Here is a 15321-nt window from a genome sequence, read left to right on the forward strand (position 1 = left end):
TTGGGTGAGAGCGGACCGAGAGAGTGGGAGAAGGGGGAGCGGGCCGCGAGAGGGGCGTTGAGGGCCGCGAGAGGGGGGGGAGTGGGCCGAGAGGAGGGGGAGTGGGCCGAGGGGAGGGGGAGTGGGCCGAGGGGGGGGGGGGAGTGTGCCGAGGGGGGGGGGGAGTGTGTCGAGGGGGGGGGAGTGGGCCGAGGGGGGGGGGAGTGGGCCGAGGGGGGGGGAGTGGGCCGAGGGGGGGGGGAGTGGGCCGAGGGGGGGGGGAAGTGGGCCGAGGGGGGGGGGGAAGTGGGCCGAGAGGGTGGGGAAGTGGGCCGAGAGGGGGGGGAGTGGGCCGAGAGGGGGGGAGTGGGCCGAGGGGGGGGGTGGCCGAGAGGGGGGGAGTGGCCGAGAGGGGGGGGAGTGCCGAGAGGGGGGGGAGTGGGCCGAGAGGGGGGGAGTGGGCCGAGAGGGGGGGAGTGGGCCGAGAGGGGGGAGTGGGCCGAGAGGGGGGAGTGGGCCGAGAGGGGGGGGAGTGGGCCGAGAGGGGGGGAGTGGGCCGAGAGGGGGGAGTGGGCCGAGAGGGGGGAGTGGGCCGAGAGGGGGGGGTGGGCCGAGAGGGGGGGCCGAGAGGGGGGGTGTGGGCCGAGAGGGGGGGGTGGGCCGAGAGGGGGGGAGTGGGCCGAGAGGGGGGGAGTGGGCCGAGAGGGGGGGAGTGGGCCGAGAGGGGGGGAGTGGGCCGAGAGGGGGGGAGTGGGCCGAGAGGGGGGGAGTGGGCCGAGAGGGGGGGAGTGGGCCGAGAGGGGGGGAGTGGGCCGAGAGGGGGGGAGTGGGCCGAGAGGGGGGGAGTGGGCCGAGAGGGGGGGAGTGGGCCGAGAGGGGGGGAGTGGGCCGAGAGGGGGGGAGTGGGCCGAGAGGGGGGGAGTGGGCCGAGAGGGGGGGAGTGGGCCGAGAGGGGGGGAGTGGGCCGAGAGGGGGGGAGTGGGCCGAGAGGGGGGGAGTGGGCCGAGAGGGATTGTTAGCCACAGTGGCAGGGGAGTAGGCCAAGGTTGGCGTATATGATGCGGTAGAGGGAGTAACTTGAGTCAATGAAACTGGACATTAACAAAGCAGTCAAAAATGCAAATAACAATAAAAACCTGATAAAACGCAACACTGTTGGGTGTTAACACCTGATGTTCATAAGCAGACTGGTATACCATAGATTAAAATTACGTAATACAGCACTACTGTAAACTGAACTGCAAGAAATGTCCTTAAGGCAGTGTTGAACACAGTCATATATTACAGTGATGGTGATGTGAGTGAACTGAAAGAGAAGAAGTTGCTGAAAACATTATTTATGCTTCAGTATTCTCCGAAGTATATTTATTCTACGCACTGATTTACAATCATAAAGAAATTCATTTTACGTAATGTACCCATAAAAAGAACAGAGCGATGATATTCATACAACTACAACAAACAGTTCCCCCAATATTGTACAGGTATGTATTTGATGCTAAGATACAGTAGCTACTACTATCACTAAATATTTTTCTGTTATGTAGGTTTTGTCAGCCCTTTTGTGATGCACTCATTAGAAACAAAGATAACATATACCTATTGCCACGGTAGAGGTCCAATCCAAGTACATCTTGTAAGACCTGCCTGCAGCTGGCCAGGGAAACAGTTGGGAAGAAATGAGCCACCAAGTCAGAAAGCGTCATTAGCAGCTCTGAGGATATGAATGGCTTTGAATTGATGCTGGGTACCATTTTACCCTCAACAAGTGCTTTGTGTACCTGCAGAATAATAAGCACAGATCAACAAAATGCAGCAATAAATCTGCAAGAAACTGCGAAACATGATGATGATTTCAATGTTACATATAACCACAGAACAAACATAATACAAACTATTTTGTTTTAAATGCCTAGAGTGTCCACACATGGCTAAGAAAGCAGATGTAAACATGCCCCACCAATCAAGAATGATGGCTGGTGGGTAAGATAATGTATACTACTGTATAGCATATGATATATTCTTTGAGCTGTTGGACTGTAATTGAGTGTTCAGTGGCTTTCTGTGTGTGTTAACACTGTAATTCAATCGGTCACTGGTATATCAACAATATAAGGAAAAGGATAGATTGCTACTCACTGTAAAAATGATATGTTGAGTTGCCGACGTGCACAATGAGAAGACCATTACACATCATAGCTTTCGGCCAATACCTTCTTCACAAAATAAAAAGCGCTCTCTCTCTCTCTCTCTCTCTCTCTCTCTCTCTCTCTCTCTCACACACACACACACACACACACACACACACACACACACACACACACACAAATGCCTTTTCATTGTGCCTTCTGCAACTCAATGTGTCATCCTTACGGCGAGTAGCAGTCTGCGCTATTCCTAATATTCCTGACATTCCAACGTGGAGTTTCCAATGACTGTTATGTTTTGTGTGTTTAATATTTCAGTGGTAAGACTGACTTTCAAAGTGGAACATTTAATCTGATTTAACATCTACTATTACATAAATTGGTTTTGGCTTAATCTCATCTCAGGAGCTGTCCTTGCAACTAAACTGTGGGGAAAACTTATTTGCTTACTGTAATCAAAGAATTGGTAGACGACCACCTATAATTGTATGCTTTAAAAAACTAAATTTTTGATGACATACAATTATAAATAAATTCAATCTTATCTGATGACATACAATTATAAATAAATTCAATCTTATCTAAAAGCACACTTAATTCTATCACATTTTGAAAAGCTGAAGTTGTTAGTGGGTATGGTAGTTTTCTACAGGCCAATCAGAACTGAGATCATTGCCTGCTTGTGGACAGGTTATCATCATAAATAGGTGCAGCTTGATTATATTATAATTGCACTTTGCTCAATGTCCTGTTTCTCAAGTACAATATAGTTTCCTTTGGAAATGAACAGAAACTAACTACATTTTACAATGAATCCTTAACAATTCATCAGATTATCTGAGTACATTACGAATTCAAATTATATGATAATGACTTGCTAAGCTAAGAATTCTAAACAGACATAATGTCACAGTCTGACCTGAGGCTGAAATCTATAATTAAAACATGGTTTACAAGATGGTCACTTAAGAAGGTGAACGCCAACAAAATATTTTTACATTCAGAGGAGAAAGTCTGTGATAGAAATTTCAGGAAAAGATCTCACCAGAATAAAAAACACCTTTGTTTTAACGACTGCCACAAGTCACATATCCATGACAACTGCTCCTCCACTTTGTGACAATACAACACAAAAAGTCCTTCTTTGCACTTTTCTGATGTCCTCTGCCGATCCTTTCAGATAAGGATCCTATAGCACACAGCAATACCCCGGAAGACAGATGAGCATAGTATGGGCAATCTCTTTCATAACTTTGATCCATATTCCAAGTGTAGTCTTTGCTTTGTTTTCCTCGCATTTCATAGATTGTTTTCTTTGAGCAAATTTGTAATGTTCGAACACAGTACATGATCCAAAATCATAATGCAAATTGGCATCCATATGGGTATGTAATTAAGCAGACTGCTCACTGCCATTAGTCGTCTGAAAGTAGCCTAGCTGAACCAGAGGCCATGTCAATTTGAAGGGATTTAAGCTGCTTTGGTAGCTGTTCCTGATTCGAATTCTGAAATATTTACTTCGTCATCTTCAACAATTTACAACCTTAATACCATTGGTTCTAGGTCTATGCTCATCTCGTGTTTGGCCTGCACCCTTTGACACTGACATCCTTTCTGTACTTTCCCCATGACCTTCTAACCTATAAAACTGCCCAGTACACCCCACACAAAACCTAATACCCATATAAATGTCTCCTGTGTGTAACGGACCGGACCCCCCCCCCCCCCCCCCCCCAAATTCAGCAGAGCCCGAAATTACACCACCCTATGGCACATGACACAGAGCTACACCATCTGAGCCTGTGATTTAGATCCTGAACTCGGCTCTGCACCAAATGCCTGCGATTGGGCCTGCCGACAATGGTGCAGATGGTTAGTTGTGCACCTCACAAGCAAGACTGGCAGCATTTACCAATTCAATTAGCTGCTGGAAACCAGAATCTCTTCCCCCCTTCCTTGATAGACATATCTCTACGGAGACCAATTACCCAACTAACAATGGAACTGCCAACTACCAGCAATGCCACCCTCCATGAAAGACTGGATCTTGCAGGTCAAGGGCCTTCCTCTGCAACAAGATAAATGCCTGCATCTGGCTCAGGATGTCATCCACAGTGCCTAAAACATATTTTTCAGACAAACTGGGGAGGCCTTTCAATTGGTTCCCCTACAAAGTCCTTCACCCACTTGACCACAGGTGACAGATCAACCTCAGTGCAGGCAGAGTAGTTGCAGTAGTGGCCCAATTGAGTGACATGTGGGATGTGCAGGACGTTCCTTGGATCCCTTCGTCTGGCCTCCAACAGCACTGCCCATTGGCAACAGTCTCAAGCTGCACGACAAAAGCTAGCACCTTCTGGAGCTGTGAATGAAGGGTCACCAACTCAGCTTGCATCTGAACACAACAATCACAGCCAATACCCATACTAAATACAGCAGATCTCTTCATTGCACAGTTATTAAAATGCAGAGCTGTGCTTAGTAAATACACAAAAATTCAAGAATTAGACTACAAAGCATGCAGGTATAACTAAATTTGTCACACTTCTAATTAGAAGCTTGTAAAATAATACACAAATGAACACTGCTATTGCTGCTGCTGCTGTAGCAAAGGCTCGTGCCTAACTAAGTATAAATAAACAATTCAACATTGATGTACATGGTACTTGAACATAAGTTACACAGTTACAAATGCACACACCGACAGGAAGTGAAAGGTTAATTCGGAAATAGGCTTCAGAGTGCCCACTGTCTGTTAGAACTGCTTGCACAACAGAACTTTGTGCCTACTTCATAAAGCTGTAGCTGCACATGAACTGTAAGCTGAAGAGAAACATGTATATTTAATTTACTCACTAGGCTTCTCCTTATCATTGCCTTAAACACATCCTGTCCCTACTCACATACAAAATATGTGCTTTTCAAAAAACAAACGATACCATTTTGTTAATCTATGTTTAGAAATTGGGCTACATTATTCCACCCAACACACACACACACACACACACACACACACACACACACACACACACATATATTCTACTGAAACATTATCCCCTGCACTGTAAAAGTTATTAAATGCAAGAAGTGTGATAATACAGCTTGATGTGTAGCACACTGACTTATCAAACAGGGATGCACATCAGACTTTGATCGAATGCTCATGTCAGATTCTCAATAACATGTCTAGAACCTAAGCAACCTCACTGGAGCTTTCCACAATTGTCTAGACAGTTATCCAGCTAGTTCCCCATCTTCATCCCCAAAAAAACAGAACACAACACGAACTGTTGTTGCAAACACACACAGAACACAGAATTCACAGACAGATTGCAAACGCTGGTTTCCTCCTGTGAGGTAAACAACATTTGTGGTGACAGGAAGGGAATCTACACAGGAGACATAAATATAAGTAATGTCTAATCACAATGGTCAACTGCCTATCACCAGCCGAATGTACTAAAAGGCAGGAAAAATGCTGAAGAAAATGTTAAATGTTGAATGAGGTTAAGGCTGCATGCTGTACAGTGTGTAAACTTTTTTGATGGCAGACCTCTCCCTAGTCCTGAATCAGTAGAAGTCGGTAAAGGTCGAGAAGCTTCAGTAGGCACGCAGTTTCGACTGCTACCAACATTACATAGCTGACTGTGTTGTACAAGGTAGCCATTGCCGTCTGCTTCGTTATTGTTTTGCACTGTACTGTTCTGTGTGTTTTTATTGTGCAGTTGTGCTAAACATTATCAAAATGAGTGAAGAGGCAGTTGCTGGCCCATCTGCTGTACGCTCGTGCTTCGCGACGGAAGAAATCTTGGAAAGTTGTTGATCGATTGATTTAAAATTTTGGCACAACGTTTTTTAGGAATACACCTGTGGTTTTATATACTTTTTTAACACATTTGCGAAACATGTTGCGAATAGTGTTAGTAGTGCACAAATAATAGAACAAAATGTCATGCCTGAGGCGGCAGTTTTTCACGCATCTCGATGTTTACCACATCATATCTCCTGAATTATATGTTGTAAAGAGACATAAATTTGCCGGCGAATTTACTGATATATGTGGATACTGTATGCGAAATATGTTGCGATTAGCGTTAATAGTATCGAAATAATACAGTAAAACATCATGCCTACTGCGGCAGATTTACGGTATGTACTGAGAAAATGTAGTAAGCGACAACCTTTTTTCATTTCATTATTTTGTGGGGGGTGTCAGCGAGAAAAATTTTCATAAAGGTTTGAAATTGTACGTAACGTTTGTTGCTAGTCGCTAAGTGCTCTCATTCTCAAATACTGGATGCATAAATCTGGGTATTTTCCCGCGGTAGAATCTCATTGTTTATGACATCATACCTCCTCAAGAATGTCTTTTTTTTTTTTTTTTTTTTTTTCAGCTAGGAATCTTCGTGGGCGTACGGAGAACAACTCACCAAAATTTCATCGCAATCGGATGAATGGTTTGTGAACGCACAGAAGGCAGACAGACATAAATACATCTGCTTTCGTGTAAGCATGACGCGCAATTTGTAGTGCCAGCACTGCAACTGGTAGGCGTGCCATGTGCTCCCCCCCCCCCAACGGCTCCTCTCCCTTGCCAGCCAATTCTTGCTTCCTCCTCTCCCCGCACTCCCCTCACAACTCTGCCGTCTTACAGTTAACTCACTGTAGTCACCCCTCGGTTACTACACCTACAGCACACAGCAGACCTAAGTCGGGCCACAACTGCAGGGTGTAGTGTGGGCCAACATTCCAATGGCATGATTGCAACTACTGAGGTGGCCACCAAGATCTCGGGCACCTCAGTCACCGATCAGCATTACCAGGTCCACCAAGTGTGCACCGCACTACCCATCTGATGTGGATAACATCTTTATAAGGACATGGATGGGTCTGCAGGCCCTCAGTCATGAACTATGTTTGACGTGTGTAAACTACTTTCATTATATCCTAGTTGATTTCATTCAGTGACCCAAAAAATTCTGCCTTTTTTACATCTGTATGTCTCCTTGTTAGAACGCAAGTGGCAACACTGAGGGACGAATTTTCATGAGCTTCAGATTCTGTGCTTTTCTGCCATTAGGCTCTTCCATGGTGGATTTACTCCACTCACTTCTGCAATAGCTGCAGGCACTTATGCCCTTATTGGAACAGTTGTTGGCTATGTTGAGCCAGGCTCAGTCACTGTTCCCGCACTATAAAATACATGGAAGACTAGGACACTTATGAGAAGCAGTTTTGACAATATTTCGTGGTGTTCCAGTTGGTCAACATGAAGATACATAAGGCTTTCTGCTTATCATGGGTACCCCCACTTCGCTCCTCTGTGAAAATCAGCGTTACTTTCTTTTGAACATATATGCTGTTTGCTGTCCTCTTTTATCACCACAAGCATTTGCATGTGGTTGCAGCACACGTTAAATTCTACCAATGTCCCAACTGTATCGAGCTTGGGTGGCCAAGCTTCACAGCCTCAGTTGGAAGTGTCAGTTTGTCACAGGTAAGTCTCACGAGTCTAGTGCGGACACCTGTCAGAGACATGATCATTCATTTGGTTCCAGATAAGGAGGTGTGTCAATGTGCCCTTCAGTTTGAGGAGCCTAGATTAGCAGAGATTTCACATACGCACAGTCATTTGAGGTGCCACAAGCCATCAGTTAGAGACTTGCAGTGATGTTGTTGTTGTTGGCTGCATGCAGGCCTGGTACATGGAGCCCTGCATACTGCTGTGGGACGGGGGTGGGGTGGGGTGGGGGGTGGGGTGGGGGTGGGGGTGGAAGTTGTGTCGAAGCAAAGGGAAGGGAAAAGAAGAGGAAGAGATGACAAAAGAAGGAAACAAAAGTGTCACGTAGAAAATACTCAACTTGGCTAAGTAAAATTATTATCTGGCGAGAAACAACGCTCTTGCTGCTGTCTTTGCCTTTAAAAAAATTATGCGTTTTTGTATGGTGCAACATTTCATTTAAATACCTATCATAAGCCCTTGGTTTACCTGTTTAACCCATAGGTGTACTCACCGGGCAAAGCTGCTCATTGTCTTCAGCATTGGGCTTTGCTCTTGTCCTGGTACAATTATGAGATTCATTTTCTTCTCACATTGCAACATACGAATACAGATGCTCTGTCCTGTCTCCCCATGTACCCTGCTGCCCTGCCCTGACCCCCCCCCCCCTCCCCCCCCATGAAACTGTATACAGAGGTAGTGACTATCCGCCAGGTTGGACAGTCATGAAACACATTTCGGAATTTTTGTGTGTTGCACCATCTCCTTTTCCTCTTCGATGGTGTTAGGCTCCAGTTAATGGAATGGTTCACCCCTGGTTCTTGGTTTTTTGCCACGACTGGGAAAGAGTCTTCATTTATTGTGCTGGTCCTGTATAGACACACTCTGCTTGTTGGCAATTTACTTTTCTTTATTTACCAAATATTGTGCATTGCAACTGTCAAGACCCTGCCACACATGTTCTCCATAGAACACTTCCCTTGCACCGTGATTTTGGACAATAACTCTCAGTTCATGCTGCAATCTTTCGAGGCTTTTTGTACACACAATTACATCTGCCACGACATGGAACCTCCCTCCCACTCCTAGTCGAACAGCAAGACAGAAAGCCTTATTCAAACATTTAAGACGCAGATGCGCAAGTATGTACAAGATTTCCCGACTGAGGAGACACTCACATTTTTTTAAGCTTTTACTTTTTTTTATCCCACTTACTTTGGTCTATACATCCCAGATCAGGCTAATTAGGAACTTCTCGAGCCTTTGGCTGCTGCCCCCGGCACTACCACAGACAGTGTTGTAGTCGTCAACACCTGGTCTTTCCCCAACAAGGAAGGAGTAAGTCCAGTAGCCCACTGATTAATCCACATACCACATACCCCCCCATGAACCATGGACCTTGACACTGGTGGGGAGGCTTGCATGCCCCAGCGATACAGATGGCCGTACCATAGGTGCAACCACGGGGTATCTGTTGAGAGGCCAGACAAACGTGTGGTTCCTGAAGGGGGGCAGCAGCCTTTTCGGTAGTTGCAGGGGCAACAGTCTGGATGATTGACTGATCTGGCCTTATAACACTAACCAAAACAGCTTTGCTGTGCTGGTACTGTGAACGGTTGAAAGCATAAGGAAACTACAGCTGTAATTTTTACCGAGGGCATGCAGCTTTACTGTATGGTTAATGATAATGGCGTCCTCTTGCGTAAAATATTCCAGAGGTAAAATAGTCCCCCATTCAGATCTCCGGGCGGAGACTATTCAAGAGGAAGCCGTTATCAGAAGAAAGGAAACTATCGTTCTACAGATCGGAGCGTGGAATGTCAGATCCCTTAATCGGACAGGTAGGTTAGAAAATTTAAAACGGGAAATGGATAGGTTAAAGTAAGAATATAATGGGAATCAGTGAAGTTCACTGGCAGGAGGAACAAGACTTTTGGTCAGGCGAATACAAGGTTATAAATACAAAGTCAAATAGGGGTAATACAGGAGTAGGTGAAATAACGAATTTAAAAAAAAAAAAAAAAAAAAAAAAAATAGGAATGCGGGTAAGCTACTACAAACAGCATAGTGAACGCATTATTGTGGCCAAGATAGATACGAAGCCCACACCTACTACAGTAGTACAAGTTATATGCCAACTAGCTCTGCAGGTGATGAAGAAATTGAAGAAATGTATGATGAGATAAAAAGAAATTATTCAGATAGTGAAGGGAGATGAAAATTTAATAGTCATGGGTGACTGGAATTCGGTAGTAGGAAAAGGGAGAGAAGGAAACGTAGTAGGTGAATACGGATTGGGGGTAAGAAATGAAAGAGGAAGCCACCTGGTAGAATTTTGCACAGAGCACAACTTAATCATAGCTAACACTTGGTTCAAGAATCGTAAAAGAAGGTTGTACTCATGGAAGAAGCCTCGAGATACTGGCAGATTTCAGATAGATTATATAATGGTAAGACAGAGATTTAGGAACCAGGTTTTAAATTGTAAGACATTTCCAGGGGCAGATGTGGACTCTGACCACAATCTATTGGTTATGAACTGTAGATTAAAACTGAACAAACTGCAAAAAGGTGGGAATTTGAGCAGATGGGACCTGGATAAACTGACTAAACCAGAGGTTGTACAGAGTTTCAGGGAGAGCGTAAGGGAACAAATGGCAGGAATGGGGGAAAGAAATACAGTAGAAGAAAAATGGGTAGCTTTGGGGGATGAAGTAGTGAAGGCAGCAGAGGATCAAGTAGGTAAAAAGACAAGGGCTAGTAGAAATCCTTGGGTAACAGAAGAAATATTGAATTTAATTGATGAAAGGAGAAAATATAAAAATACAGTAAATGAAACAATCAAAAAGGAATACAAACGTCTCATAAATGAGATCGTCAGGAAGTGCAAAATGGCTAAGCAGGGATGGCTAGAAGACATATGTAAGGATGTAGAGGCTTATCGTACTAGGGTTAAGATAGATACTGCCTAAAAGAAAATTAGAGAGACCTTAGGAGAAAAGAGAGCTACTTGCATGAATATCAAGAGCTCAGATGGAAACCCAGTTCTAAGCAAAGAATGGAAAGCAGAAAGGTTGAAGGAGTATATACAAGGGCAATGTACTTGAGGACAATATTAGGGAAATGGAAGAGGATGTAGATGAAATGGGAGATATGATACTGCAGGAAGAGTTTGACAGAGCACTGAAAGACCTGAGTCGAAACAAGGCTCCAGGAGTAGGCAACATTCCATTACAACTATTGACAGCCTTGGGAGACTCAGTCCTGACAAAACTCTACCATCTGGTGAGCAAGATGTATGAGACAAGCGAAATTCCCTCAGGCTTCAAGAAGAATATAATAAGTCCAATCCCAAAGAAAGCGGGTGTTGACAGAAGTGAAAATTACCGAACTATCAGTTTAATAAGTCACAGATGCAAAATACTAACGCGAATTCTTTACAGACGAATAGAAAAGTTGGTAGAAGCCGACCTTGCAAAAGATCAGTTTGGACTCCGTAGAAATATTGGAACACGTGAAGCAATACTGACCCTATGGCTTATCTTAGAAGCTAGATTAAGGAAAGGCAAACCTACGTTTCTAGCATTTGTAGACTTAGAGAAAGATTTTGATAATGTTGACTGGAATACTGTCTTTCATATTCTGAAGGTGGCAGGGGTAAAATACAGGGAGCGAAAGGCTATTTACAATTTGTATAGAAACCAAATGGCAGTTATAAGAGTTGAGGGGAATGAAAGGGAAGCAGTGGTTGGGAAGGGAGTGAGACAGGCTTGTAGCCTCTCCCTGATGTTATTCAATCTGTATATTGAGCAAGCAGTAAAGGAAACAAAAGAAACCTTTGAAGTAGGTATTAAAATCCATGGAGAAGAAATAAAAACTTTGAGGTTCGCCGATGACATTGTAATTCTGTCAGAGACAGCAAAGGACTTGGAAGAGCAGTTGAACGGAATGGATAGCGTTTTGAAGGGAGGATATAACATGAACATCAACAAAAGCAAAACGAGGATAATGGAATGTAGTTGAATTAAGTCAGGTGATACTGAGGGAATTAGATTAGGAAATGAGACACTTAAAGTAGTAAAGGTGTTTTGCTATTTGGGGAGCCAAATAACTGATGATGGTCGAAGTAGAGAGAATATAAAATGTAGACTGGCAATGGCAAGGAAAGCGTTTCTGAAGAAGAAAAATTTGTTAACATCGAGTATTGATTTAAGTGTCAGGAAGTCGTTTCTGAAAGTATTTGTATGGAGTCTAGCCATGTATGGAAGTGAAACATGGACGATAAATAGTTTAGACAAGAGAAGAATAGAAGCTTTCGAAATATGGTGCTACAGAAGAATGCTGAAGATTAGATGGGTACATCACATAACTAATGAGGTGGTGTTGAATAGGATTGGGGAGAAGAGAAGTTTGTGGCACAACTTGACTAGAAGAAGGGATCGGTTGGTAGGATATGTTCTGAGGCATCAAGGGATCACCAATTTAGTATTGGAGGGTACCATGGAGGGTAAAAATCGTAGAGGGAGACCAAGAGATGAATACACCAAGCAGATTCAGAAGGATGTAGGTTGCAGCAAATACTGGGAGATGAAGAAGCTTGCACAGGATAGAGTAGCATGGAGAGCTGCATCAAACCAGTCTCAGGACTGAAGACCACAACAACAACACCACCACCTACTGTGCACTGAAGTTGGGCCACTATGGCAAGTGAAGTGCATGCCGACTTGCAAATGCTATGCCTGCAACTACCCGAGGCAGCCGCCACAGGCAATCTGGTCACGGACAGCAGTCACCCAGTCCATTGTGCATGCGCAGCACCACACCAGTGACTCCTGACATGAACAGCATCTTTGTAATGGCATGCACAGACCTCCAGGCTCTTGGTTGTGAAATATATTCATAGGTTCAGAGACGTGTAAACTAATTACATTGTATTCTTGTTGATGTCACTCTGTGGCCCAATAAATTGTATCTCTTTTATGACCGTGTGTTTCCTTGTGTTCCTAGTTAGTACACATGCCATGTTCTTCAGTCCCCATTACCTTCCCTGCTGTATCCACTTCCCATCATACCACTGCACTCGATTCAAAGTATGATTCTAATAACATGAAGTCAGCAAAGGCTGTTTTGTGTTCTCAAGTACATCGCTGTGAAGTGTGCCTGAATTAGGGCATAGTGCCCAACGTTGCATACACTGAACAGCAGTTTTCAGTGAGTGTCCTTGTACAAATTTTTTTTTGAGAAAGACATGGAAAGAAGCAGCAGGCATTTCAGTCCAAATTTCAAGACAACCACGAATTCCCAAAACCACATGTTTTAAATGTCTACGCACGACTGCTGTTTACACAGATATTTACCTATCACTTAGATGAGTAGTGCTGAATATGGAAGTATTGTTTCCCGCACTGATGAAAAAGACATTTTACTTCAGAATACCTGTCAGTAAGTACAACATATGAGCTTTCTAACAGAATATAAAAATGAAAAATATGAGTACCAAAACGAATACACACAAAATGTATGCATTTGGTGGATTCCAAGGATGGTACTTATACAGTAATAATCTGCCTTACAATTTTTGAAACGTGATTCTCTCTTAGTTGAAAGGCCATTCATAGACCTACATTTTCCAACAAGATGAAATACTTATCAGAAATAGGGAATGACTCAAGGCTTTTTCAGAGAAAATGTTTTACCAATTAACCAGATGGAACAAAGCTTAAAATCTTACATTCCATATACGCCTTCCGAGAAAATTAGATCATACTCCTGAGATAATACAGTATTGAATGAACAAAAAATGTTTTTGTTTTGCCAGTACCTACAAGCCTGTACACAACCTAACTAAATCAAACTGTAATCATGTGTTAGCTCACTGGGTTACAGTATTCTGCAACTCATTTGGCAGTAATTATCACACTGCATTTGTGTGACCTGTGCTGCACATGATATGGACAATCATCGCTTTTACTCCATCAGTATGAGTAGATTTTGTTGAGATTGAGTGAAATTGTGTAATTAATTTCTCTCAATGAAATATAGCCCAGGGAAAGTAAATAGGACCAAGTATTACCACACTCCTACAGGGCACTAAAACTTGTTTACATTGTTGTACTAACTTTGACTTTTGCAATCTATTAATATTGTACGACCAAGATGTTTTTTCATCCCATTTCCTCCGGATGAAAACTTTGATCTGCTTGTGTCAAACACATGGTTGCATCTCAGCAATTGTTTCTTCAATACTCCAAAGGGTCACATGCACAAGTGAGGCAGTACAAAAAGACAACGGTGACTGCAGAGAACAAAAAAGAATGTATATATTGTCTTTTCAGGGAAACTACATTTCAAACCTCATAAACATTAGACAATAAAACAAAATACACGATAAAAATTGCAGCTATGAGATTGTCCTCATTGTAGCTGTAAGCAAAATTCTATATCAGTATTTTTCATTATGAAAATTATACTGGACAGCAGAAATTGATAACAATTAAACCACTGCAACAATCACACCTTACAGAGTATTAAATGAAAGCTGACTGCTTCAGCGAACACTACAGGCTATATTTCGAATCCTACATGTACATTTAAAGTTAGGCCTATAGATGATTTTACAAAATATGTGAATGTGACACAGCCATTTATCCTGCACGAGCTGAACATAGTATGAAAGCTGCAAGAGTTACCTTGTTTCTCACCTAATCATCCCAGGTAGCTATTTGACATGCTTTAAATGATTGTTTATGTAAATGGTCTAATAAAAAATATACTGAATCCCTATGAAATCATAAATAACAATAAAAAACTAATTGAGGAGAGAAGTTTTGGAAAGACCTTCGATATGCAGCAACATATACGCTGCATGTTTTCGTATTAAGAAAATATAAATCCGAATTGCACCAACACAGCACGTTAGTTTCCAGAACGTTGAAATGGAGATTGTGATGTTCTTTTGTAAGCCAGTTGTATCTCATGCCACATGATCTCGCTAGCCGATGACAGCAGATATTCAGAGCATAGGACACATGTTATAGTCAGCCAATAGCAAGGTCACTGTTACATAGCGCGAACACACAAAGATCAAAAGTTAGTAGCGGTTTACATTAATATACATAGTACAGCTACAAGAAAAGCTAAGCTTTCACATGTAATATTGACCTTTTTTTGTTTGTGTTATACTTTTAAGATACATCACATAAATGTGCCAGTAAATTTAATATAATGATATAAATGTCTGTTCTTCTGGGCTTAAAATTCTTGTAAGTGGCTTGTCCTTAAAGTGTTCAGTTTTAAACACTCTGCGATTTAAGAAATTCATCCCACTTTCTCACATGTAACGTACTTCATCTTGCATAAAAAGAAATTTACTTTGAAAGAAGTGCTTTTCGAACCACCATTTGCAATACTATCCTAGGCTTTTAGAAATAGGTTCGGTTTAGCTGTTGCCAGAAAGCACCAGAAAACAGGCACTATTGCACGTGCATAGTTGCAGTGGTGTAGGAACCACCACATGTTCGTATGTATAAAGCACGAAGACAGCATACATTATGCCATGAAAGAAACTGGACATCAGAGGATACTCCAAGAGCATCGGAATTTCGTAAACCATACTAAAATGGGTAATTCGGCTTGAAATGCACATTGCTTTTTTTCCAGATTCAGAATGAAGTAGATCCCATATTGTGGTTTTTG

At 42.9% G+C, this 15321-nt stretch overlaps 1 protein-coding gene across 4 annotated transcripts in view; it reads right to left on the bottom strand.

Moving 5' to 3' along the window:
• The window catches only part of LOC126281176 (uncharacterized), a 106658-nt gene that overhangs the window by 15996 nt on the left and 75341 nt on the right, over positions 1 to 15321 (bottom strand). For all 4 annotated transcript variants that reach the window (XM_049979862.1, XM_049979864.1, XM_049979863.1 and 1 more), the window contains one exon: positions 1579 to 1760. In XM_049979862.1, coding sequence (XP_049835819.1) covers positions 1579 to 1760 — 182 coding nt within the window. The remainder of the gene's footprint in view (positions 1 to 1578; positions 1761 to 15321) is intronic.

This window comes from Schistocerca gregaria, chromosome 7, assembly GCF_023897955.1.
Source record: "Schistocerca gregaria isolate iqSchGreg1 chromosome 7, iqSchGreg1.2, whole genome shotgun sequence".
NCBI classification, from domain to species: domain Eukaryota; kingdom Metazoa; phylum Arthropoda; class Insecta; order Orthoptera; family Acrididae; genus Schistocerca; species Schistocerca gregaria.